This window comes from Anopheles cruzii, chromosome X (assembly GCF_943734635.1).
Source record: "Anopheles cruzii chromosome X, idAnoCruzAS_RS32_06, whole genome shotgun sequence".
In the NCBI taxonomy this organism is placed as follows: domain Eukaryota; kingdom Metazoa; phylum Arthropoda; class Insecta; order Diptera; family Culicidae; genus Anopheles; species Anopheles cruzii.
The window spans coordinates 8,262,138-8,285,879 of NC_069143.1; the positions used below are offsets into that span (position 1 = coordinate 8,262,138).

At 48.1% G+C, this 23,742-nt stretch overlaps 1 protein-coding gene across 1 annotated transcript in view; it reads right to left on the reverse strand.

The window, feature by feature from the left end:
- The window catches only part of LOC128278954 (protein lap4), a 47,218-nt gene that overhangs the window by 15,791 nt on the left and 7,685 nt on the right, over positions 1-23,742 (reverse strand). Inside the window, exons 2-17 of the mRNA XM_053017680.1 lie at positions 19,162-19,279; positions 18,919-19,087; positions 17,415-18,836; positions 17,175-17,341; positions 12,094-12,290; positions 11,462-12,025; positions 11,187-11,379; positions 10,902-11,050; positions 10,506-10,790; positions 9,228-9,497; positions 6,888-6,998; positions 6,630-6,809; positions 6,209-6,238; positions 5,419-5,782; positions 5,080-5,348; positions 4,848-5,012 (exon numbers count right to left, since the gene is read on the reverse strand). Of these exons, the coding sequence (XP_052873640.1) occupies positions 4,848-5,012; positions 5,080-5,348; positions 5,419-5,782; positions 6,209-6,238; positions 6,630-6,809; positions 6,888-6,998; positions 9,228-9,497; positions 10,506-10,790; positions 10,902-11,050; positions 11,187-11,379; positions 11,462-12,025; positions 12,094-12,290; positions 17,175-17,341; positions 17,415-18,836; positions 18,919-19,087; positions 19,162-19,279 (4,653 nt within the window). The remainder of the gene's footprint in view (positions 1-4,847; positions 5,013-5,079; positions 5,349-5,418; positions 5,783-6,208; positions 6,239-6,629; positions 6,810-6,887; positions 6,999-9,227; positions 9,498-10,505; positions 10,791-10,901; positions 11,051-11,186; positions 11,380-11,461; positions 12,026-12,093; positions 12,291-17,174; positions 17,342-17,414; positions 18,837-18,918; positions 19,088-19,161; positions 19,280-23,742) is intronic.

Below are 23,742 nucleotides of genomic sequence, written 5' to 3' on the forward strand. Positions count from 1 at the left end.
ACTATATATATTAATATTGTATATAATTCAATAATAACCTATCAGCTCGACCACTTTGCTATACGTTTTTGTGCGTTTTGAGTGTATGAGTATAGGGACCTCTGGATGGATTGTGATCCGATTCAGGGGATTAAAAGGATAATCATTTGACGCTCACTGCAACTGACTCTGATTCCTTCCGTTCCACCCGATACTACTACTTGACGGAATAGATGTAGTGTATCGAACACGTATTGAATTGAAACCAACAGATTTGTTGTGCGCATTCCGTTATCTTCTTCTTAATTTCCCAAAACAACAGTCAATAAAATGAGAGTACAAGTAGAGCAAAACAGAAAATTTCAACAGGAAGGCAAACAAATGGCTTAGATGAAAGACGATAAGTAGGTTTGAAAGTACTAACCGGATGTAGTATTGGATAAAACGTTTGCAAATTATGTTGGCTAGTTAATGGTATACAATTAAAAGTTAGTAAAGCACGTTGCAGATTCAGTACATACTTTCCAGTAAACCGGGAAACATGGTGAAGAAAATTTAATGGTCTGGGGATGTCCGTTCTGTTAACAAGCCGGATGCATCGAGTTTTTTTTTTTAACTAACTTCATGCACCTTGAAAGATGTTATGTTGCGTTAGATCCAGTTGAATATGCCAATACACGTGTACGATTATTTTTCCATCAAGGTAGAAAGACCACTAGCGTCTTGCGTAGGTGGTGCCCACTCGACTAGCCAACTCAATTGTCTGTTCTCTACCCAATCGGAGAACCCGTCTGAGATTGTGAACCGCGGAATTGATCGTGAAGAGGATCGCAATAAGCTGTTTAATAAGTTACACTAAGGTGCTGGCAAAGTAAAAACAGCTTGGGTATCACTATGTGAAGCCATCAGTGACATCCTAGCAGAGCTAAAGCCTTAAAGATGCAGTGCTGCTACTAAAAATAAAAGCACGAAATATTAATAACCATAGATTATTTGACGACACGAATTGACGACTAATTTCATCCGTCATTTGAATAATTTAAAAAATGTGCATGATTCGTTGCAAACGTTTTGTCCAATAATCTAAACGCTAGAAGGTTGAACGAAAGGCAAACAGATTTTCACGGAAACACCCACATTTCTATTATGTCTCCTACTGTTACCATAAATGTTCGCTGTCACAACATTAACAATACAGTAAACACACTGCACAAATAAAGAAGTGTTGCCCAACACGGTTGGTTGACAAGTTTGTAACGCACCAGTATCGGTATTATCCTGTGTTGGTCTCTAGAGTAATGTCTTTCAATAACCACAACTATCCGAAATGTTGTAATAGTAGAGGGCGGGTTTAGTGATTTCTACACGCATAACAACATTTATTGGAAAACATGCGTTTGTGCGGTTTTACTGAAACGGTATGCTAGGCTTTGCTCACACCAAGATATTCAAAACGGCGAGAAGAGAAGGCAGTTAGAACGGTGGAAAAAGCTTCAAGGAAAAGAAAGAAGCATACCAGCGTGAAATATGGAGAACAACCGGAAAATTTTGCTGCTTGGCTAAGTAAGTACATGCACACAATCGCCATTCCTTTCCTACTCTATTCGGTGTCCTACTCTTGTTTGCCATCCAAATTGATCTGTCGCGATAAGTAGAACACTATCCCCAGATGGGCCCCATTAGCAACACACTGTACGTTAAATGTTATGATATACCTTAGGTTATTTAATTATTATCTCCTCACTCACTTTTTGACCTCACTACAACATTAATATAGGTATGCATGCATCCGTCATGCAATCATATGAAACCCATTTGCATACATCGCTTCCATATCCATTACCTATTTTTGGTTATAAAATTTTACCAAACAAACAAACAAAATCGCTGCGTGTGTAAGTGTTGGGATGTGCAATCGTCTTATATATTATATATATATATATATAATGTCTTATGCACTTATATATATATATACACGCACACCATGAAATAGTTTCTCGCTGTTGCACAATACAACACCGCCTATATCGCTTAGAGCATAGCAACTTTGAAGGCATTATTGCCATTCTGTGACAAGGAACCGTTTCTACAGGTATGGCGGAAACTTCTCGGAACCGGAAAGTTTTATTTGCTACAAATAATTGTTCCCAATTTACAGCATTTTCTGTCAGTGTTTTGTGTGCATGGGCTATAAATTCACGCAATCAAGGCGTTCGAAAGGATTCCCTTATCTCTGTCCTATATGGATGTATATGAATAGTTTTATTAAATCTTTCGTCAATCCACGAACATAACAAAACGTAGAAAAGCCAAAAAACAAAAGGGTAACAGCACCGCATTAATGAATAGTGCACCATTCGGCGTGCATGTGGCAGATTTTTTGTTCAACTCCACAATATAGTACACTGAGTGGCGTGTGTTTATAACATCTCGTGATTCACAACTGAATATAAAATAGAAATGTACAACACACCATTGTCTAGTATCACCATAAATGCACGTACGTCTCGAAAAAAACGCTGCTACTTTCATCATTCTAATCATCACTTGCCATTTCATTACCATCAAAAGCAAAGGAAATTGCATAAATTGAGCACAGCTACTACCGAGAAGAAGCTGAATTAATGGAATAGTCAAACAATAATAAGCGTTTCTAAGAAAACGCAAGAAAAAAAGCAAGCACCTCGCTCTGCACTTGATTGCTTGATTATTGTGCGTTTGTTGTTTGATTAATGAAGACCATAGTAATGGTTTTGTTTCGTACATTTCTCCACTCAAACGCGTACACAGACAGTAATACACAAAACGCATCGTCATTCAGCACATTTTCCAATCTCTCATATCACGGATAGCGCCGCGTGTATCCATCCACACTATAATTATTAATTGTCCGTGTGTCTTAATTTCCCTCCACTCGATAATAGTGCCAACAGAACCAGTGATGCACACGCTTGTGCGCAATTATATTGCAGAATGACCAGCAGTATCCTGTTACTTAAAATATAACAGACATGCACAACATGCACATACACAAAGACACACACACACATGCGTGCGCACCCCTTCATTATCAATTCATAGTGATTTGTCCGTTTAGTTTGTACATCTCTTTACTTTTGTAATGTTAGCCAGCAACAACATTTGGTTCTGTTTTGTTATTTCACAGAAAAAAGTACAAAATCTCTAGCTAATCATCTTTTTTTCACTTATATATATAAGCGAATCGCTTATATACATATATATATAGCAAACATTCAAAGGTAAATACTGTATGTGTTTGTGTGGATTTGTGGATTTTTTTAGTTTGCTATCTTTGGGCGTTTCCAACTATCTATTAGTTAGTATAGTATTAGTTTCACTTATAAATGTCAATCAGTTTCACCGATGTCTACACTAAACGGATGGCAGGTTTTCGGTAGTAGTGGTTCATAATTGGTATTCTTAGGACTGTTACATATTTCACGTCAATCTTCCAGCGTCAGACTCTGCCTCAGGTTCGCTGCGTACACTCCGCATTCCGAATGCACAAAGGACCCGGGAAAACGAGGAAGGTTTGCAAAGCCGTCGCAGCGTAATTCAACATTCCGATGTTGACAGAGACACTCGCGCTTGGCCGATCACGCAAATTTGTGTTAAAGTGATTACACTTAGCCTTTCGTTTTTTTGGTTAAATCGTGTTCACTTCATATTTCAACGCGCTGACAGGTTGGTCAGATATAATTGATTTTACTTGTTCTTTTGTTAGGTCCAGATAAAACTGTGACTTATCAACCCTAGCATTCTGCTATTTATCGTGACTCTTATCTCAGCAAAAACTGGCAACGTAACGAATCATTTGTGTTCTTTTTGTATCCTACTACGCCTCGTAAATGCCTACACTTTGTGGTAAAAGATCTCATTTGATAAATTATTATTTCAGTCTTCATTAGTGTATGTTTAGAACAAAATAAATTAATATTAAGGAAGAATTTTTGTCGATGTTTGTAACTGGTAATCGAATACAGTAAGAACAACACAAGGTGAAACAAAGAAAAAACCCCATTGGCCCATTGAAAATGCCAAATATTTTCATATACAATCAAAGATAGCGAGAAAAAGAGAAAGAGAAATAGATAGAGAAGAAAGAGAGAAGAGAAAAGATATGAATCGTGATATTTGAGGGATATAGAAAACAAATATTTTTTCTTTTCTTTTCTTTCGTATAGTTTCGTATTGCATCTTTCTTTCCAAAATGTTTATAATTTGACTATTGGCGAAACAGTCATCATAGTCATGTATGACAATTCTGAGCGCCTCGGTACGCATTTGCAATGCAATGCGAAAAGCCTAGCAAAAGATATTAACTTCTAAAGATCAGTAAAAAAAAAAGAAGTGCATTGCAGCCGGCAAATGAATTGCCGTATGAAACATAAACGAAACACGTTATTGCATATGCGATTCGATGCTCTTAGGAGACCGTAGCGCGTACAGCACGAATCGTTAAACGATGTGCTGGGAAACTTATACGAATGCAAAATAAAACAAATAAAACTATCGTCGATCGAGCGCACATTGGTTGAAAGTCGGAATTTGTTGGGAAAGATTTTGCCTCTTTTTCAATATCGATTTACGAATCCGTTCCCGGACAGTGTTAAACACAATTAGCGTTAGAAGCAACCTCCGCCTGGACGCTTTTTGTACACATGTCAAATACCAGTAAACATTGCATTGATGATTGATAATTTCAGTAAATCACATTTTGCACCAGACAAACATAAAAGAAAAATATATAGACGCAGAGAAGCGAAAAAGATGTATGCACGTACACGATTTGTTTTGTAGATGAAGAATGCTGTTACAAGAAACAAATAATTAATGCGGTTACTTACCTGAGGTGCTTGCGTGTCGAGCGTATGCTTCGACATTACTATGGTAGTTGTTTTTTGCAGTGGTTCGGAACATGCGGTTTCAATTGGCGACGTCGGTGGTCCATTTTCGATCAGCCCTTGGCCGCCAAGCGCCAATGATTCTGCAGCACGCACAATGTCCAGCACCTAAAATGCCAAAGCATTAGGTTAAGCAGCGGAACCAAAAGTGCACACAAAATGTATCAAAAGCAACCTTCTCGGGAGTGCTCTTTTCCTTCACTCCTACCGCTACCAGTTGCTGCTCGTTCGAAACATTGATCGGGGCCAAGGCTTTGGAATAAACTTCCGGGGGCTCGATAGGCGTTTCAACAGCGGTCATTGATGTTTTCGAAAGCGCTTCTTCCTCGATCCTGTCCACACTCAGCTTCCGGGTCGGGTCCGCAGCGAGGATGACCGAATCTTCGCGATCGAGACTGGAAACGCTTTGGCTTAGCTCCGATCCCGTCTCCGAGGCACGTGAACCTATTACAACAAGAAAGAAGAACCCTTTTTATAATGATTCCGTATGAATTCAAGATAAAATCTTTCCTACCGATGCGAGTACTATCGCCGTTATTCCCTATGCCGCTGCTCATTCCTCCCGCACTGCCTGCGAGGTTAAGTAGATCTGATTTTTCGTAGCCCTTGCAAACCACTAGCTGAAGTTGGTTGCCAGAGGCCCGCAACGCATCCACCGCCTCCTGATGTGTGGCGCCCAGTAGCGACAGTCCGTTCACCTCGAGGATGCGCATACCGACGTGCAAACGGGCATCCCGCTTCGCTGCACCATTGCTGTTAATCTTAGAAATGAAAACGCCTTCGTCCAGATTATCGGCAGGGTTGCCCCGTTGTCCATTCAGCCCACCCTTGATATGCATGCCGAGCCGTTCACCTTCCCGCTTGACGATGTGTATCTCCTGCGGAGACGTATAAAGAAATAGGAGCGCAAAATTCAGTCATAACAATATTTAGTTGCAAAAATATTTCTACGACACCGATTACTAGCAACTAACGCATTTCATAGAACTATTGATTAAAAAAATATCTGGGATAGATACAAATCCATCGAACATGCACAGGCGCTTCGTTAATTGATTGATCAAAGAAAGTATAAAGTTTATTTGAAAGTTGTGTGGAGCGATTGTGTGGAGTAAAGCGACGATCGAAAACTAAATTCTACTAGGTACGGGGGAAACAGATCAACAATCTCAAACTAAGCCAACTAAGTTCACATCAAACTTCATAGCGTCGGGATATTGCTCAACACCGGCAGCACTGCCATTTCGCGAAAATCCCGACTGAAGAACAACACGCTCAAAGGTTAAGTCTCAAACGTTACGTACCTCAGTGCTTAATGGAACTATTTTGAAACGCTGATACAATTCAATGGCGGTAGCAGTTGCAGAGGCGAAGGTATTTTTTATATTTAAGTGTTTCATTTGGTTTCGTATTGCAAGCGAGTTTTTTGGAAGTGATTCCGTAAGAAAAATAGAAAGAACAGGAACGAGAAACGAAGAGAAATAACTATATAAGTATATCCAAAAAGTGTCGTTGTTCAAACAGGCTAGAGGAGTAACGCTTTATGTGAACCAAACTTTACGATAAGAAACAATCATCTCAATCCGCAATACACAATTACGCAGAGCTGCAGCTTGTGAAGATGTTGCTTGGCGTCGTAAGGAGGAGCGTAAAGAGGACAAACAGCGGATATGAAGAGAAATATGCGCGCGGCGGACAGTTATCCGGCGCTTGGATAAACCGTACCTGGAATCCGGCCGGCAATGGGTCGTGCTGGACCGTCAGCTTGATATCATCACAGGGTCGCAGGAGCTCCATTACTGCCTCCTGGTGCGTAGCCTGCGTTACGTCGGTACCGTTCACCTTCAGTATACGATCACCCATGCGCAGCTTTCCTGACAACGCCGCTATACCGCCGGCAACGATCTGCGAGAAGAAGAAAAAAACAATAACACAGAGTAAGATAACAGCAGCAACCTCATGTTGCTATCTTGATCCACTTACATGTGAAATGAAGATTCCCGGCTCGTGAGCCCCAAACGGTGTACAGGAATGGTCCGTACCACCGATAATGCTAAACCCTAACGAACCTTGATCCTTTGGAAGAATCACCTCCTATGTTATACGAGTTGCACGAGTCGCATACAGACGAAAGAAAGAAAAAGACAAAAAAACAATTAGCAAGACGAGAATAATTGTTTGATGCCGTTCGTACTTTATCGCATAAGAGAAGCCCTTTGAAACCGACGATGACAAATAAATCACCGAACAGAACGTTAAATTGGTTTGCTTTTTAATTCCTGTGTCTCTTATTATCGCCAATGTTTTTTTTGCAATTGGATGATTTGATCTAGTAATGAGATGCAGCATGCCTGGCTTACAACTTAACGGTCGTGTCGTCGTGCCAGTTATATTCAAATACGGTTTAGTAATGCGACAGAATCATAAGCATTTTTATCTTTGAAACGAACTTAAAAACAGTACACCAGGCGTAATGTTAATATTGATAGCATATTAATAGCTAATAGTGTGTGGAATTGGATTTAACGGTGCATAATTAGCCAAACTATTATGTTAATTTAGATTTTACGATCAATTAGAAGCAACATTGAAATGAGCCGTATGAGTACATGACATGCAAGTCAATTTTTCAGACTTATAAACTATTGGTTAAATAACGAGTGAACATTTATAACAAATCTGAAGACATAAATTTGCCAATACTGGTAGATACCATGTAAATGCGTAAAAGTGTGTAAAAATGCGCTATATTTATTCAGTAGACGAAATAACTGACTAAATACGGCACAGCCCGTTCCTTGAGCAAAACAAATCCAATCAATTTCAATCTTTCTTTGTATCATTTATTAATAATTGTGTTTCGAGTGCAACTTCATAAAAATCAATCTGGAACTAAAACGTTGCGCTGAAGGTTGATTTAATTGACGCCCAACTATCCGATGTTGATTTCGCGCGCTCGAAAAGTGGATGGTTTTTCGAAAACAATGAACTATAACAAAAAGCGAACGAATAAAAACGAAACAAAAAATAGAGACCCTTTGGACGCCACTGGGCAAAACACAAGTTATAAACTAGCTCTATGCGATATAGATTGATTTTGAGTTGATGCATTCTAATCAACATGTTTCACAGCCTCAAATCTTCTCCGACAATACCTTGACGAAGCTATACAATTCTGAACGGTGCGTGTTGAGTCGCGACCAATAAAAATCGAAGAAAAATAGACTTTGCCAATCGGCTTCGATTCATAGTTCCGAATGGAACACGCGCGATCGAAAACTTCTTTTTTGGGTTTAATCACCTTCACCACCAAGTCGACTATCACACTTCACTTCCAAATCGCAACTGAACTCTCCAACTGTCGATGTCTATTCATTTGCTCGACCACCCAAATATCGTGCCCGAGACATGTCCAAAATATGTTCTGCCCGTGTTTCTCGCGCCTGTTGCTTGATTTCTGCTTTGCGCGCCTGTTCTTTTATTCGCTACTTTGTCCTAACGTGATCGCGCGCCTGCAGCTAGGTTTGCAGTTTCTTTGTCCTCACGCGTTCCTGGAATTCTCGTTCCAACAGTGCGAATCGGCCCAGCCCTGTATGGGCTGTAGTGGGCGTTAAAAAACAGGACATTGACCTACAGCTAATTTCCATTTATATAGACGATAGAAGACAAACATTCAAACGTCATTGTCAACTTTCCACGAAAGTACTACAATTTACGTCGGACCAAAACTTGCGCATCCGAACATTAGGAGAACATCAAGCATAAAGGTTACCATGCATCGCCCGACACATGCTAAACACATCCACCAAACGACGAAAGGCAGATTATTGGTGAGAGGAAGAGATAGGAAAAGGATAGAAACAGGTTTACAGGGAAGTAGTAAAGCTATCGTGAGTGTTTTTTTTTTTTGAGTGGAGGGACATCTTCGGGGTCCAACGCAAGCCCTTTCCAGCTTCAATTCTACAAAAGTGCAACCGCTGATTGGGTAAGCAATCCGATGGCAGTCGATGGAAAAACCATCAAACGATACAATTAAGTGAGAAGAGTCCTATCGAGTTTGAGTTTATTTTTTGCTTTGGCTATGCGCTACAAAGTTTCGCTATTAACCTTAAGGGACGGTCCTAGTTTTTTTTTTCTACGATTGACAGATTGTGTGAACATGGCGCTAAAGGCGTAAATGTGTCTGTGCATGGCTGTATGTTTTTGTGTGAGTGTATCTATGTGTGTGTGTGTGTGCTCGTGCAGATACGCAAAAGATAGAGTTTGCTATCAAACGATAGAGAGTTGGTGTGTAATTGGTTTGTTGATGTTTGGATTTTTTACCTCACTGATTAGTGGCTCCAATAAGCGATTGTCGGTAACGCGCGTCATTACCGTCTCTGTGAATGTTGACTTGGTTATCGTTTCGGTAACGGTACCGAGCTCGGTGGGTGCCGGCGGCAACATCGGCATGTCCGGGACGGCCTTCTGCACCGTCACCGTTACCGACGGACCGTGCTCGGCCCGTTCCACATTCACCTGCCGCCCGCCGCTGATAAAGTGTGACGGTATCATGGCCTGAAAGTCTGCGCTGGTCATCGGCCGGGCTGCCACCTGCAGAGGATGTGCCGGACACAACCAGTGGGATCGATCGCAGTGCGACGGAAAGGAACGAAGAGTGCGAGCGCGTCCCACACGGGCCAACAATTAAATGAAAACGAAAAAAAACGAAGTGTGTAAGTTAACCGGACTCTGACGGACTCCGCCCAGGGTGGATTTGAAGATGGTGACAGATGGTGGTTGGAAGCTGCAGAACGGGGAAGCGCAATGGAGGAGAATGGCCGAACAGATCGACCGGACAAAATCGACACGAGGATGAAGAGGAACCAGGGAACGGCAGCGGTGTGTAACAAGCTAGCGGGGGTAACATGCATGTACAGGAGCCGATCTAATGCGCCGCAGGACATGCAAGGAAGTTGGAACAAGAAAGAGGAAAGGGAACTGCAAGAGTGTCGGAGCCGCTGTCAACGAAGTGAACCAACGGCCGGCAGGATCACTAACAAGGCGCTAATTGTGAATGTGTGTGTGTTAATGGATCCTCATGATGATTGATGAACGACGAACGACAAATGAATGAAAATGACCGTGTGTGCACATCTTTGCACACCGCAACATTGAATGACGTTTTACAACTGTTACAGCTAACTTCACGGCCTCGCTTACTTACTTAGTGCCAAAACTGGGGCTTGGGGAAAACGGATAGGAAAACGCCGTTTGGGGGTGGGGGCAGACAAATGGGAACAGAACAGAAACCAAAGAAAGCGTGCAAAAAAACAAAACCATACAGAACAAAACTTGTCAACTTATGTACCAAAAACAAAGGCGTGCAAACAAACGGCCAAAGTAGTTGTAAAAAAAAGTCTTTAATTTTCGGTTAAATTCGTCGGGAACGCGGGCTTCCAATCGCTCGCTAAAAGTTAACGAACCCAGGGGCAGTCGGTGGGTAAAAAGTCGGCGTAAACAGTCGCCCAAGGTACTCCTTCTTTACACTACCATCGGCTGGAAGACGGCATCCTTCACCCTCACACCCACACCCACACCCACACCCACACACACACTTACCTGCGAGTCATCGTGCGAGGCCTGGGCTACTACCCCGCCGCTGTTATTAGCGGCAGCCGCGCCCGTTTCCGATGCGTCCGGCCCAGACTCGGACTGCTTCCGGCCCACACCGTTACTATCGTGCTTGTGATTGTTATTTGCGCTTTGCGTTAATACTGTACGGGGTGCAGGTAATGGGGGCTGTTGTTGCTGTTGCGTTAGTGGCTGGTGGTCGATGGGTGGTGGCTGATCTTGCGATGCGGGTGTGTTGCCGGACGATGGCAACGAGTGCGATGGCTGGTCCTTCTGTGGCAGTGTTTGTTGTGTGAGTAAGTGGCATAATGGTGGTACTGGTGGTGGTACTGTACTGAAATTGGTCCGTCCACCGAGACCGTCGCGCTGGCGACCTGCCATTACCTTGTGCTGCTGCTGCAGATCCTGTGCCTTCTCTTCCGGGTCGACTTGAGTCCGTTTCGTTGGGTCAAGCATCGCCGCCGTCGCACCACCAGCAGCAGCCTGGGTGTCCTGGGCATCACCTATCGATCGCCGGTAGCCGGTGTATGTAGCTGTTTGGTGAGCCACACACACAACCAATACACACGCACACAGTATGAAGTGGTGAAAAGAATGTTCTCGTGAAAAAAACGAACGCAAAGGCGCGAAAACAAATGCAAATGCTTGCACCGGCGGGGTGGTACTCACCGGCGGCGGTACGGGTTCCTCCGTATCCGATACGATCCGACGGACCGACGACGCCGGCGCCGCGTGGGCTGTGCAGCGGTTCGATCGGGCCCTTAACCTCACGCTGCACCACCAAACGCACGAAACGCTGGTGATCGGTCAGCAGCTGCACCGCGTAGTCGTGGTGAGCGTTGGTAATATCCACACCGTTAATCTGCCGTCGGAAGAACCGGAAAGAAAAGGGAAAAACCTCGGTTAGCTATGGGCCGAAAATCGAAAGCCGGACGCGCACGTACCGCCAACACCCGGTCGTCCACCATTATCTTGCCGTCCTTGTGGGCCACCCCGTTCTCTGTCAGCCGCGAAATGTAGATTCCCTCCGAGCCGTCCTTGAACGGTACGTGGCCCTTACCGCCGGCAATGCTGAACCCCAAACCCTGCCCGATCTGGTCCCGGATCAGGGTGGTGTGCAGGATCACCTTCTGCGTGATCTCCTTCCCGTTCAGCAGCTCCCGTTCGTCCGGCCCGTTCCCGTTCGGCAGCCCGACCGTGTTGGGCGATAGGGCACCGGTGTAGGTCACGGCAGCACCGGTAACACCGGTACTACCGCTATTGTCCACCGGTAACCCCACCAAGGCCGAACTGCCGAACGCGGACGTTATCGCCCCGACGGTGGCCGGGTCGCCGGCGGGGATGCTAATTTGTGTTACCGGCCCACTCTCGTCGAACACCGGGTGGCCGATGAGGCGGGTCACTTCGCGCGAGATGAACAGCACCAGCACGGAGCCGCACGCCTTCAGCACCTCGACCGCATCGTAATGGTCGGCGTCTTCGACGGAGATTCCATTCACCTTAAGTACCTGGTGGGGGAAGTCGAATAGAAAAGTGAGAACAAACCACCAATTGTTAACAGCTACGAGCTACGTACCTTATCACCAACCTTCAGCCCGGCCAGATCGGCTGGCCCTTTTTCCGTGACGCGCGAGATAAAGATGCCTTCGTCGTCGCCCTTGAACGGTGTCGAACCGCGCCCACCGGCTATGCTCAGTCCCAGCCCGGCCGACGTGCGCTCGATGTGGATCTCCAGGCGGTCCTCCTTCAGCGAGGTGTATGCGTCAAGAGTATCTGCGAGCAGCAGGGAAACAAAGTCATTAAAAAAGGGGAAATTTAACCTCTGTGCCACAGAAGTTCACAAGTTCCCGCCCATTGTACCCTTCTAACCCTTTGGGGAAGTGGAGACCCTGCGACCCACAACCCTAGTTGTGGTCCGAGAGTCATTGAACTACTCTCAACGATTCACTACGTAGCATCATACTTTCGAACATCTCCGGAGTCTTTCGGCCTACTTGATTTCATCCTATGTGAGATAAGACTACTAGCCTTCCACCTGGTCCTACTCCAGAAACTATTAGACTCCACCACTAAAATCGTAGAATAGAACCACAAACCCATCAACAACCTTAAAAGAACCAGCGGAGCATTACCCTCCACGACAGATATAAACTCCCCAAAATGTAAACTCCAAAGGCCACAGAACTCAACCCAAACTCAAATAGACTGGACTTGCGGGTTTTCTGGTTCACTTCTGTTCAGTTCATGTGGCACCCAGCTTCCATTCTTCCGACTCTTTTCCATGGTCTTCAAACCATAGGGAGATGGCTTGTCCTGTGTCACATTCAACTGATCTGTAACTGATCGCGTTGACGGAGCGCGGTTGGACGGTCGACATGGCTGGCAGCACTGGCGCTGTCAATGGGTTACAAGACGTGCTGGACGTGTTTGTTTGTTGCAGACTGCAGACTTCTGTTCTGTTTGAAGTTGAAATCCCCTGGCCAGATATTACAGCAGTGGCAGTGTTGCCAGCACTACGATTGATGGTTGAATTGATGGAGCTCGAGCTATCGATATAGCCAATTCCTATCCGTCACACCCGTCATTAGACGTTTGCGCCGTTGATCCACTAGTGGCGCTCTCTCGCCACCACTTTTCGCCCCTGTGTTGGTTCCGCTCCGCTCAGGCACAGACCGACAAGACAAGAGTCGGTGTTATCAGGAGTCGGTGTGTAGCGCGCGCATCCCTTACCATATACTTTGGTCCGACCGAACGGCGAAAGCGCCCGGCTGACCCCGTCAGCCCCGATGCCCCGTCCTCCTGCTGCGTCCGGCTGCACGGATGTGATGATCCGGATGCGCTTCCGGTCGTCCTTCTTGGTGGCCTTCTTTTTGCCGTTCGCCAGGATACCGGTCAGCCCGCCGTTGCTGGCGATGGACGACTGGTTCGAGCGGACCGAGGAAGCGGCCGACGTGCGGTAAGCTAGCGGGCGACCCGACGTGCCACGACGAAACGATCCGGACCGTTTGGCCGCGTCCTTTACTTTGAACTTCACCGAAAACATTTCGCTCCACTCAGCCCAGTTGGCCCAGTGTTGTTGTCCAAACCGCGGCGCGGCGTGGCGTGAACTAATTTTCAGGCCTCCAACTCCAACAACGGCCAGTGGTGCGCGCTGATGACTAAAAAGACGACTGACTGTTCAGACTGGTTCCCGCCACACACTGCGTGCGAGTCGTGCAATTTTACAAAACACTCTGCGCCCTTCGAGAGGGCTGCTCTGCTCTGCTCTGGAACACCCAACCGAAGACCCAGCCCAACAAAAACCCGACGCCCGAAGAGACGTCGCAGTAGCACACGTCACCCTGGAGCCAGCCAGCAATACTAGCCCACTGGCGTGTGATTCACGGTCCTTTCTTGGACCCCGCCGCCGTGCTCTTGGTGGTGATGGTGTTGCTGATGATAAAAAGCGAAGCCGTAGTTTACGGAGCCGTTATCTTCGTTATCAGACTCCCTGGCTTTTCTGCCATGCTACCTATCCCCGCGGGGCGGCGGTGTAACCGTCAGAGGCAGGTAAAGCAGGTGGAATCGCGCATATCGCGGAGCGCTGCGCGGTATCGCGGAGTGTGCAAACAAACCAAGCAACCTGCACAGCGGAGCTATCAAGCAATGCTTTGATAGCTGCAGTGGTGTGTGGTGGTTGGTACACTTACGTCACCCTGACACAAATTGTCTACGCAACCCTCCTCCCCCTCCTGATGTGTGAATGTGGAACACCAGTGTGTGTTGCTGCTGCTGCTGCCGCATACCATAAGCTCCCCTTTCTCGCTCTCTCTCTCTCTCTGAGAACGATATTGAGAGGCTACCACCGCCCATCGGCCACCGCGGTCTTATCGAGAAAGAGTCACTCGAAAAAACACGTCACTTATGCTTTGGCGGAACCACCGTTGAGCCGTTGGAAAAAAAACCACGTGAGGCAATAAGTTGTGGAGAAGTTGCGCACTATTCTGTCCTAAAAGCGAACGAATATGACGAATCGACCTCTGGACGACTGGACCGAATTATGTGCCTCGGTGCGCCGCCAAGAACGTTAATTTGGGGATGTAACAATTGAGCTTGTGACATGACATTTGTGCCCCCCACCACCCGAACAACCGCAGAACGACAGAAATTATGTGGGTGCTTGTGTATTTCGTCACGCGCGCGCGTTCTGACAGCGAAATGGGCCACAAAGCAGCGGGTAGCAAAAAAAAAAGCGTGGCACTGAAAACTAAGGGTTATCAGTGGCACAAATAGAGATGGGGCTAGTTTGATATGCGCCATCTATAGTTTGGTCAAGAACACAATATATACAAAAACTGTACGCCGGCATTCGGCACGAACGGCATTCTATACCCCAAATAAATCTTGTTCGTTTGTCAATATCGACTTACAAAATTGGCTAAATTGGACTTTTCCCTGTTTTCCAAAACTCAAAATACCGCTTCGGGGGACACGTTATGAGAGCATTGAGGACGTAGAAACAAATGCGCTGCGTGAACTTGAAGACAATGTCTGAATATGACTATAAAAAGTGTTTCGATTACGTTGGAAGAAGTGTGTTGTTTTAGGAGGGGCACATTTCGAAGGCGATAATATAAATGTTGATGATAAATCAAGCATTTTCTTTATTCAAGCAAGCTAGCAGCAGCATTAAAAACACAAGTTTCCGTTGCTTATTTGACAGAATGTCAAACGAACGTGAAGCGAATGGTCCGGAGCATTTAGCGGAACAATCATCCAAAACAAACATTAGCACAGTAGCGATTGGCGCGTTAGGAAATTCTACACCAATAGTTCGAATGAAGTGCGTTCGCTGATGAGCGTGGGCCGCAACATTGCGACCACTTTGCGAGTTTGTCTAAGCTATTAGATAGTTCCGCGAGGCACGCATTGATCCGGCTTATCCGGCAGTTACAACCAACGGGCGTGGCTTTTGCCCTTCAACTCCAAGGCAATGTTCATGTCTGATGCTAGACTCTTTAACTCTACTAAAGAGTCATAAACTGGTGCTGCTAAAGAGACTTCGGAAATTATTAATTATTAACCAATCCTCTTTACGGTTCGGTTTTTGCACCTCAAGGCTAGGCTAATCAAGACAGGAAGAAGAGACACAGAGGCTCATTTGCAACCGCGTGATACACGCGGTTCGTCTAAGGCAGTTGTTCCCGCGACGATGGCAGAGGATGATGAAACTGATAACTGCTCTGTGTGGCAACTCAGGTCGCCGCCACCGCCGCCGCATGATCACCACACACCCGCAAATCACCCCATCCCCACCCGCTAATCGATCGCCACCGCCATTGTGTTTTGATTTGACATAGCTTCGGGTTTCGTGTGGGTTTTGTAGTTTACCCCACCCCCCGTTCAGCCGCAACACGTCAACTGCTGCATGTATTCAGCTGCTTGCTTCAGCTGCCCCTCACTTCTTCAGGTGTGGTCAAACAACAACCACCCCGGCAGAGGGGTTGAAGGGCGCGGTGGATTGTAGCGGCGGCGTGCTAAGAGTGCAAATCAACTTCACTTGTTGCCTCACTGAAGCGAGCGAGCGAACGAGAGAAGGAGAGAGCGTGAGAGCGACCGAAAGTTTATTTAAACGTACGACAGAGAGAGCTTCGCAGTCGACTTCCGACTAGTTTCTGCTACTGCCGCCGCGCCGCGCGTCAACCATCGAGGGGGCCCACGACGCACACTGTTGCACTGACAGAGCGCACCACTTGCTGCTGCTGCTGCTACTACTTGTCAAGTTATCAACCAAACAACCCCGTCGCGGTTACTACGATGCGACGAAAAAAAAGGGGGATGTTTTGTCGAAATTGACCGCAACCGCCTGTAGTGTGCCACAAACAACCCTGCACACAAACACAAACCCAGCCAGACAGGCAAACGAATCAAAGGTACGAATTGGTACACGGCACGTTCGCATCCAACCTTATCAAAAACAGAATTAAAAAAAAACAACAGTGAACGCTCCCAGTGCCTTCAAACCCCATCTCGCCCGCCCGCGGTCTCGGCGGCACCGCCACCTTTTTCTAACCTTGGTATGGTACCTCCCCGCGTGTACACGCGTTTTGTAGTGCCGCCCTGGAGAATGCGACAGTTTGCTTCTCCACCCGGTGTGTGTGTGTGTGATGCTCTTCAACCAGCATAACAAGCACCCCTCTATAAGCGTGTCACACAGCACGGCTCAAGGGCGTGTTTCGCCTCAATCGCCTCATCAACAACATCATCATCATCAGTGCGCGGGCATTACAAGTGATAGCGACGAAGACGAAGAAGCGCGTGATGCTGATAAAACAAATAATAATTCAGAAGGGTAAAAAAATTTTTAAAGGTCCGTAACGCTACATGACGCCAGCCCCCAGGAATCTGCATAAAAAAAACGGTGCTACACGCGCGATGGTGACCTTCTCGGGCCTCTCTCGGGCCTCTGGAGCTGTGTGTGGCTCTCTCTCTCTCTCTCTCTCTCTCTCTTTCTCTCGGGGGCTGTGGGGGCCCGACGATTAAACCCGTTCGTCAGGGGCCGTATGGACGGGGCACGGGGTGCGGTACACACTCGATCACGTCACATCCATGCGACGATCGTTCGCTCGGCGCTCAGAGACTTCATGGTGGCTCACTCACCTTCGACCGTGCTGCCGCCGGAGGTCGGCGTAAGATCATGGGCGACGGCGGCAGCCATGGCAGGCTGCTCGTCCAGCACCGGTGGTGACAGTTCCTTCAGCTTGAGCGAATTAAACATCAGATTCGTGCTCTTATCGGCACCGCTCTGGTGCACGCGCTTGTTCTTCAGATGATGCGGCGTATCCCTGGGAGAAGGAAAAAAAACGGAACGATGTAAACAAGACGCGACACAAACGACCTCCTCCTTCGAGTGCGTACCTGCGGTGCAGCTTGGAGATGGGCTTTTTGGCGCAATTCTCGTCACCGTCCTCACCGTCGCCACCGTACTGGTAGCCGTCGTCTCCGTCGTCACCTTCGTGGCCGCTGGTAGCGGTAGCGCCCGTCGGTTCGATCACATCGAAGCCGACGCGCCGCTCGAACCCATCGTCATCACCCGGGTCGGCCGGAGCCGCCCCCGTTGCTGCTGGGTGATAAACATCCGCATCCTGGCCGGTGGCGGTGACTGCCGGCTCGTTCGGCATCGCACCCTGGATGTCTTCCATGGTGGCCGCCCCGTACCCGGTCTTGCTCAGCTGGCCTCCGGGTAGCGATGGTCGCGATACGGACTCCTCCGAGAGCGTGTCGAGGGCCCCGCCACCCGCGCCAGCGGACGCATCGTCACCCTTGCGCTCCTTCGCGAACAGCTTGTGCGCCTTCATCTTCAGCTCCTTCGGGTGGGGCGTGTTCTGGCGCACGAACGGTGTGTCCTTGTCGGTGCCGAAGTCCTCCGTGAACTTGACCGAGTGCGTACGGGACGCTTCCCGTTCCTCCCAGTTCTCCGAGTCGGTGTCCTGGTCACGCTGGCTCGGGTTCGCCGACGGGACGTAGCGCTGCTGGGGCAACAGGAAGCACGTCAGCACGTGCTCGTTCGTTGCCTCGTCCACGTCCGGCTGGAACGTCGGCACCGGTTGCGATTGGTTTTCGCTCAACCAGACCGCCTTCAGCTGCAGATTGACGAGCGAGTACGGTAGGTGCTGCAGCTGGTTACCGGACACGTCCAGTACGTGCAGCTCGCTACAGTTCCCCAGCTCGGCCGGCAACTTCGTCAGCTTGTTCTCCCGCAGGCTCAGTACGCCCAGCTTCCGGCAGTTACCGAGCTCGGCCGGTACCGCCACCAGCGCGTTCCGATCGACGTTCAGGTTGTTCAACAGCACCATGTTACCCACCGTCGCCGGTAGCTCGTTTAGGAAGTTCTCGGTCAGGATCAGCTCCTGCATGCTGGCGCAGCAACCGACGTTATCGTTCAGCGTGTGCAGCCGGTTCTGGTCAAGCTTCAGGATCGACAGGCTCGTCAACTGCGACACCCCGTTCGGGAGCGTCTCGAGTAGGTTCTGCGATAGGTGCAGATCGGTCAGGCACTCGAGCCCCCCAATCTCGACCGGTAGCTCCTCCAGCCGGTTCTCCGACACGTCCAGGCAGGCCAGCCGCTTCAGCAGCCCAATCTCGGGCGGCAGCCGCTGCAGCTGGTTGTGGTCGAGCCACAGTTCCTGCAGCGACGGCAGGTAGCCCAGGTGCGGCGGCAGCTCGTCGATCTCATTGTCGCCCAGATCGAGCCGCTCCAGCTTCGTCAGCTGACTAATTGACTCCGGTAGGTTCTTCAGCAAGTTTTCGCGCAACTCCAGCGACACCAGCTTCGATAGGCTGTGGCGAGTGAATGTGGGTGTGTGTTTAGGTCAGGGCAAGTTGTCATATCAGAGAGGGGAGAGGGAGAGGGGTCACTTACCAGCCAAAATCCTGCGGGAGCGACGTCAGCGACATATCGTTCAACCCGAGCACGGTAAGGTTCCGGAGCTGCGAGAAACCGGCCGGCAGCCGGGGGATCGGGTTCGAGCTGAAGTCGGCGATCTGCAAACTCCGCAGGTGCCGGATGTCCTCGGGAATGTCTCCAATTTCTGGAGGGTGAGGGGGGTCAACCCAGGGTCAGAAAGCAATGAGGGGGAGACTCGGCGGGGGGAGCGACACTTACCGTTACGGGACACATCGAGCTCGACGAGGTTGACAAAGTTCTGGATGTCGGAGGGAATCTTCAGGATGTCATTGTCGCTCAGGCCAAGCTTCCGCAACCGGTACAGCCGGAAGAAGCCCTGTGGAACGAGAGAGAGAGAGAGAGGAATGGGGGAAGACCCCATTTCAGTCTGGTTGTGGTGATCTGGTGGAGGAACAGTGCCGGAATTACGGGAAGAAGTTGTTTTCGAAGTGCAACTTCAAAGACGTTAACCCACGCGGCGGCGGACACACGTGGACCACCTGGTCCCTAACGGTGAGTGGGAGACAGGGGCGAGGGGGGGGAAGGAGTACCAGGCCCGCGGTTCGTCATGGGGCCAAAAATAAATCTTCCGCAACGAACGGGATCGGGCCCGCAAACACATATGTTGGACACACAATAATAAAATGAAGCGGCTGCCATTATTTCGTTTAGTACGCCCCCTCCCTCTCGCTCGCTGTGTTCGAATTCGCAAACCGCGCTCTTGACCACACCGACCACCGGGTGGTGGCGGCCACGTCATGCGGCTCACCTCCACACGTGTCCCCGAGAGCCGTGGGCGAACCGACATCAAACATCTCCTACCCCGGGGAAACTCCTACGGGTTGAAAAGTGTTTTTCTTTCACACTCCGCAGCCACCCTCCCCCTCCCGCCGGACGATACTTGCCCCGGCCTGATAGTCAGCGTCAGCGCTGCATGTTTTTGCAGCTTTTGTGGTTGTGGTTTTAAAATAAACCGAAGTGCTGCTCTGTGCCCGCCGCGGAAAGCGCAAAGACGACAACGAGACACACAGGGCGGGGGGGGGGGGGGGGGGGGGGGTTTCTTCCAGAAGCCGCTCGCGTTTCGGTCGAGAGCGGGCGCGTGGACTCAACACGCCAAACATCAACATGACCCACATCGGGTCTGGTGGCCAGATGATCGAACTGCGAAGTGGTGCTGTTTTAGCCACCGACACGGACCGTTTCTGAAGCTCAGGATTGCTGAGAAAGCTGACGTGGGGGACCCCAATCGTAAAGTCTTAACGATCAAACGCCAGCAATGCCACTAGCACTCAGACCAAACACAAGTGCCACTTCTGAGCTGGGGGCTTGCCGTTATTTTTTTAAGCTTTAATTACAGAAATGCCCCGATTCGATTTTAACGATTTCGATTTTTAACCGAGGTTGGCGTCTGCGTCCGCAGACGAATGGTCGACGTCGGTCGGGTCAGCAGAGTTTAGCATAGACCAGCGCACGGACCTTCATTTTTATGTTCGATAAAATAACAGCTTCAGGTTCTGGGGTGTAATGAATGTTTCCTGGCGCTTGATTCGGGCGGAGCGAAGCCTTATTGCTTATTGGTACACGATGATACACCAAGCGTAGCACGGTAAAAGTCGCATGACTTGACACAATTTTTGTCATAGGGTATCAAAAAATCATGTACACCTCTCATTTTAAAGATGTGTTTGTGTAGTACGATACATATTGTTCGATTTGGACATTTGCCCTTCATTTGTGGCCTCGAAACCAAAAAGGCACTCCGGTGGCACGAAAATCCGAACTAGTCGCACGCCGAAATTGGCGAGATTGTTGAACGTAGCCAAATCAACTGTCACCAATGTATTAAAAGGGTTCGGAGAACGTTTGACGACAGTCCAGATCCAGAATGACTAGATCCGGTGGAAGTCGCAACCAGGAGACAGCAAAAACGACGAAAAGAGTGATCGGTTGTTTGCTAGCGGAATCCCAAACTCTCCGTCCACAAGAAAGTAGTGACTTCAAATCGTGACGACGAGCAAAACCAGTGTCCGCCAGAAAACGATCACGGAATCTGTGCATAGAGATGTTAACGAAATTTTCTGCGCAGTGCAGGATGATAAAACCTACGTCAAGGCAGACTTTAAACAGCTTCCTGGACAGGAGCACTACACGGCAAACTGGAAGAGGAAAGGTGGGAGAGATTTGCAAGAACATAAAGCTGCCGAAATTCGCAAAAAAATATCTCATATGGCAGGCTATTGGTTCATGTGGTTTAAAAAGTGGTATTTACATCGCGATCGGGTTCATCGAGCAGGAAATTTATGTCCGAGAGTACCTAAATAAACGTTTGTTGCTTTTCCGAAAAAAGCATAAAGGTTTCGTTCTGTTTTGGCCAGATTTAGCATCTTGTCATTATGGGAAAAAGACCATGGAGTGGTCAATGCCGCAAACAACGTCCAGGTGGTGCCCAAAGACATGAACTCCCTCAACACGGCAAAGCTCCGCCCAATCGAAAAATATTGGGTCATCGTCAAGCGGAACCTCAAGAAGACTCGCAAAACACTTGTCGTCGAGATGGAATTCAAAGCAAACTGGTGCTCTGAAGCGAAGAAAGCGACCAAGGGAACGGTGCAAAATTTGATGAAAGTAGTAAAACGAAAGGCCCGGTAATTCGCATTCCCTAGTAAGGAGGGTTGAATGATATTTTTCCCATATTCTGTATAAAATGAGCTTTCAAAAAAAACATTATTTGATTTTTTAATAAAATGTTTGACTGATTTACGCTTTTTTTTGTTTTTGATGTTGGACAGTAACATCCTTTATTAGCACTCCTGATTACTTCATTACTCGCAATTCCCGGATTCTGTGTCGATAGAACTTTTTTGGAGCGATCCAAGCAGAGCTCCATTTTACAACACTTTCATAAGAAGTGAACCGATGTGCTGTGTTACTCACGTTACTCACGGAACGGAACAAGTGTAGTAGTACGAAGGAAGCAGTATTTATGTTTTTATCCCCTTTCTGATCATTTTATGACCGAAACTGGCTTTGAACGCATTACTTGCTGTCGATAGCGTTGTCCATCAATAATAGAGTTGCGGTTTAAATGTTCGTAGTACATCACACCTTTCATGTCCCACCCCATATTCACGGATATTTCGCTTTGATGGTGATGGACCTAGTTCACCAGGCTGTATCCAAGTCTTTTTGCGTTTCGGGATTCTCGTAATAAATCTACTTTACATCACCAGTGACGTCTCTTTCTTTCAACTCATGTGGAATCTACTAGACCAGTTTTCTAATCATTCCCATGCCACTCAGGCGATGTGTCGTGTGGTCAACTCCAAACATTTCTGATCGAGCCTGCCAATTCTTCATCATCAAATTAATTTGGCTGTCCAGGTCGTTTTTGGCCACTTTTAAACCGCATCTGTGAAATTTAGTGAGTGATGCCCTGTATTGTAAAACCGCATGAATGTCCGCAAAGTCCTGATGCATTACAAAATGAAGTTACACTAATCACGGAGGCCTACGACTACGGAATGTTTGCATCCAGAAATAAATCCAACCACTCACGGAGAGATGATTGATTCCCTGCAACGTTGGAATCAATTTCGCTCGAATATGTAACCAATTTAGTTGGCCCACTGGTTAGTGGTTTGGTCTTTGTCGGGCAAATGTTGCTGTCCCAACACTGTCCCCATCTGTCGAAGTGAACCTCCGAGAGAGAGAGAGAGAGAGAACCAATAGGAGCGGACGACACGGAAACGGAAACACGATACCGCGCGCGGCGCGAAAACGAGAACGGAAATAAAATAAACCCGCCCGCGGTACGCAGACACGTGCGCGCAGCTGTATAAAGAGACCGCCTGCTGCCTCCCCGCTGCGCTGCCGTCCGGCGTCCGGCACGTCTCCCCCGAATCGGGACGCGGGAAACTGGGACAATGTCCACCCCGCTTCATCGTCGCGTCGCCCGGAGACCAGCCCAAAACAGGATGCTGGGGAGTCTGTGGGGAGTCGCTGGACTACTCTCCTTGCCTTCCCGTCGTCATCCTCGTGTGTAGACCGTTTGTTGATATGTTGAGAGCAGCACCAGTTTAATTGAACACTCCCGGAGAGACCCGGTGGTGATGCGATGAGGATGCCGGACAGTTGGCGTGGGGGCGAGAGGGACGTTGTTGATTGCAAAATGAGCTTTTGTTTTGCCTGCAAATCGCAATCGCATTCCACGAACCACGCGGGCTCTCTGCCTCTGGCAGCATCATGTGATGAATTGGGGAACTTCACCAACTTCTACGTCAGCGCTTCCAAGGGGGCACACAAAAAGCGCACCATTGTTTGATGGAAGTAATAAGAGCACTGGCAGCGGCAGTCGAGAATATTGATGCATGGATGCATGGATGCCTGGATGGCGGGAAAAGGTCCACGGAGCTCGCACATCCGAGCTGGTAGTGGTGGTCAACAATCTGCGATCTCGGTACAACAGGGCCCAACAGGTCTCGAATCCGTGGTGGACAGTAGACTGCGATTTTGGAGCCCACGATATCAAGCCCTACTTAGCCCAGACTTCCTGACTGCTACTTCCGGGCACGGGTATCTCCACCCGTGAGGCCAGATGTCACGAGAACCGGAGCATGGAGCGTTATTCTCAGCGGACGAGTAGTTTATTCTCATAAGACAAGCAACTTCACAAGAACGAGAAATGATCGTGAAAAGAACAATGACTACGTGAACTCGGGAGGGAAAACAGAGTTCACTACGGACTCGCTAGACAATTTTACAACAACTTCATACATAAGTTCACCTGCTACCGGGAAAAAG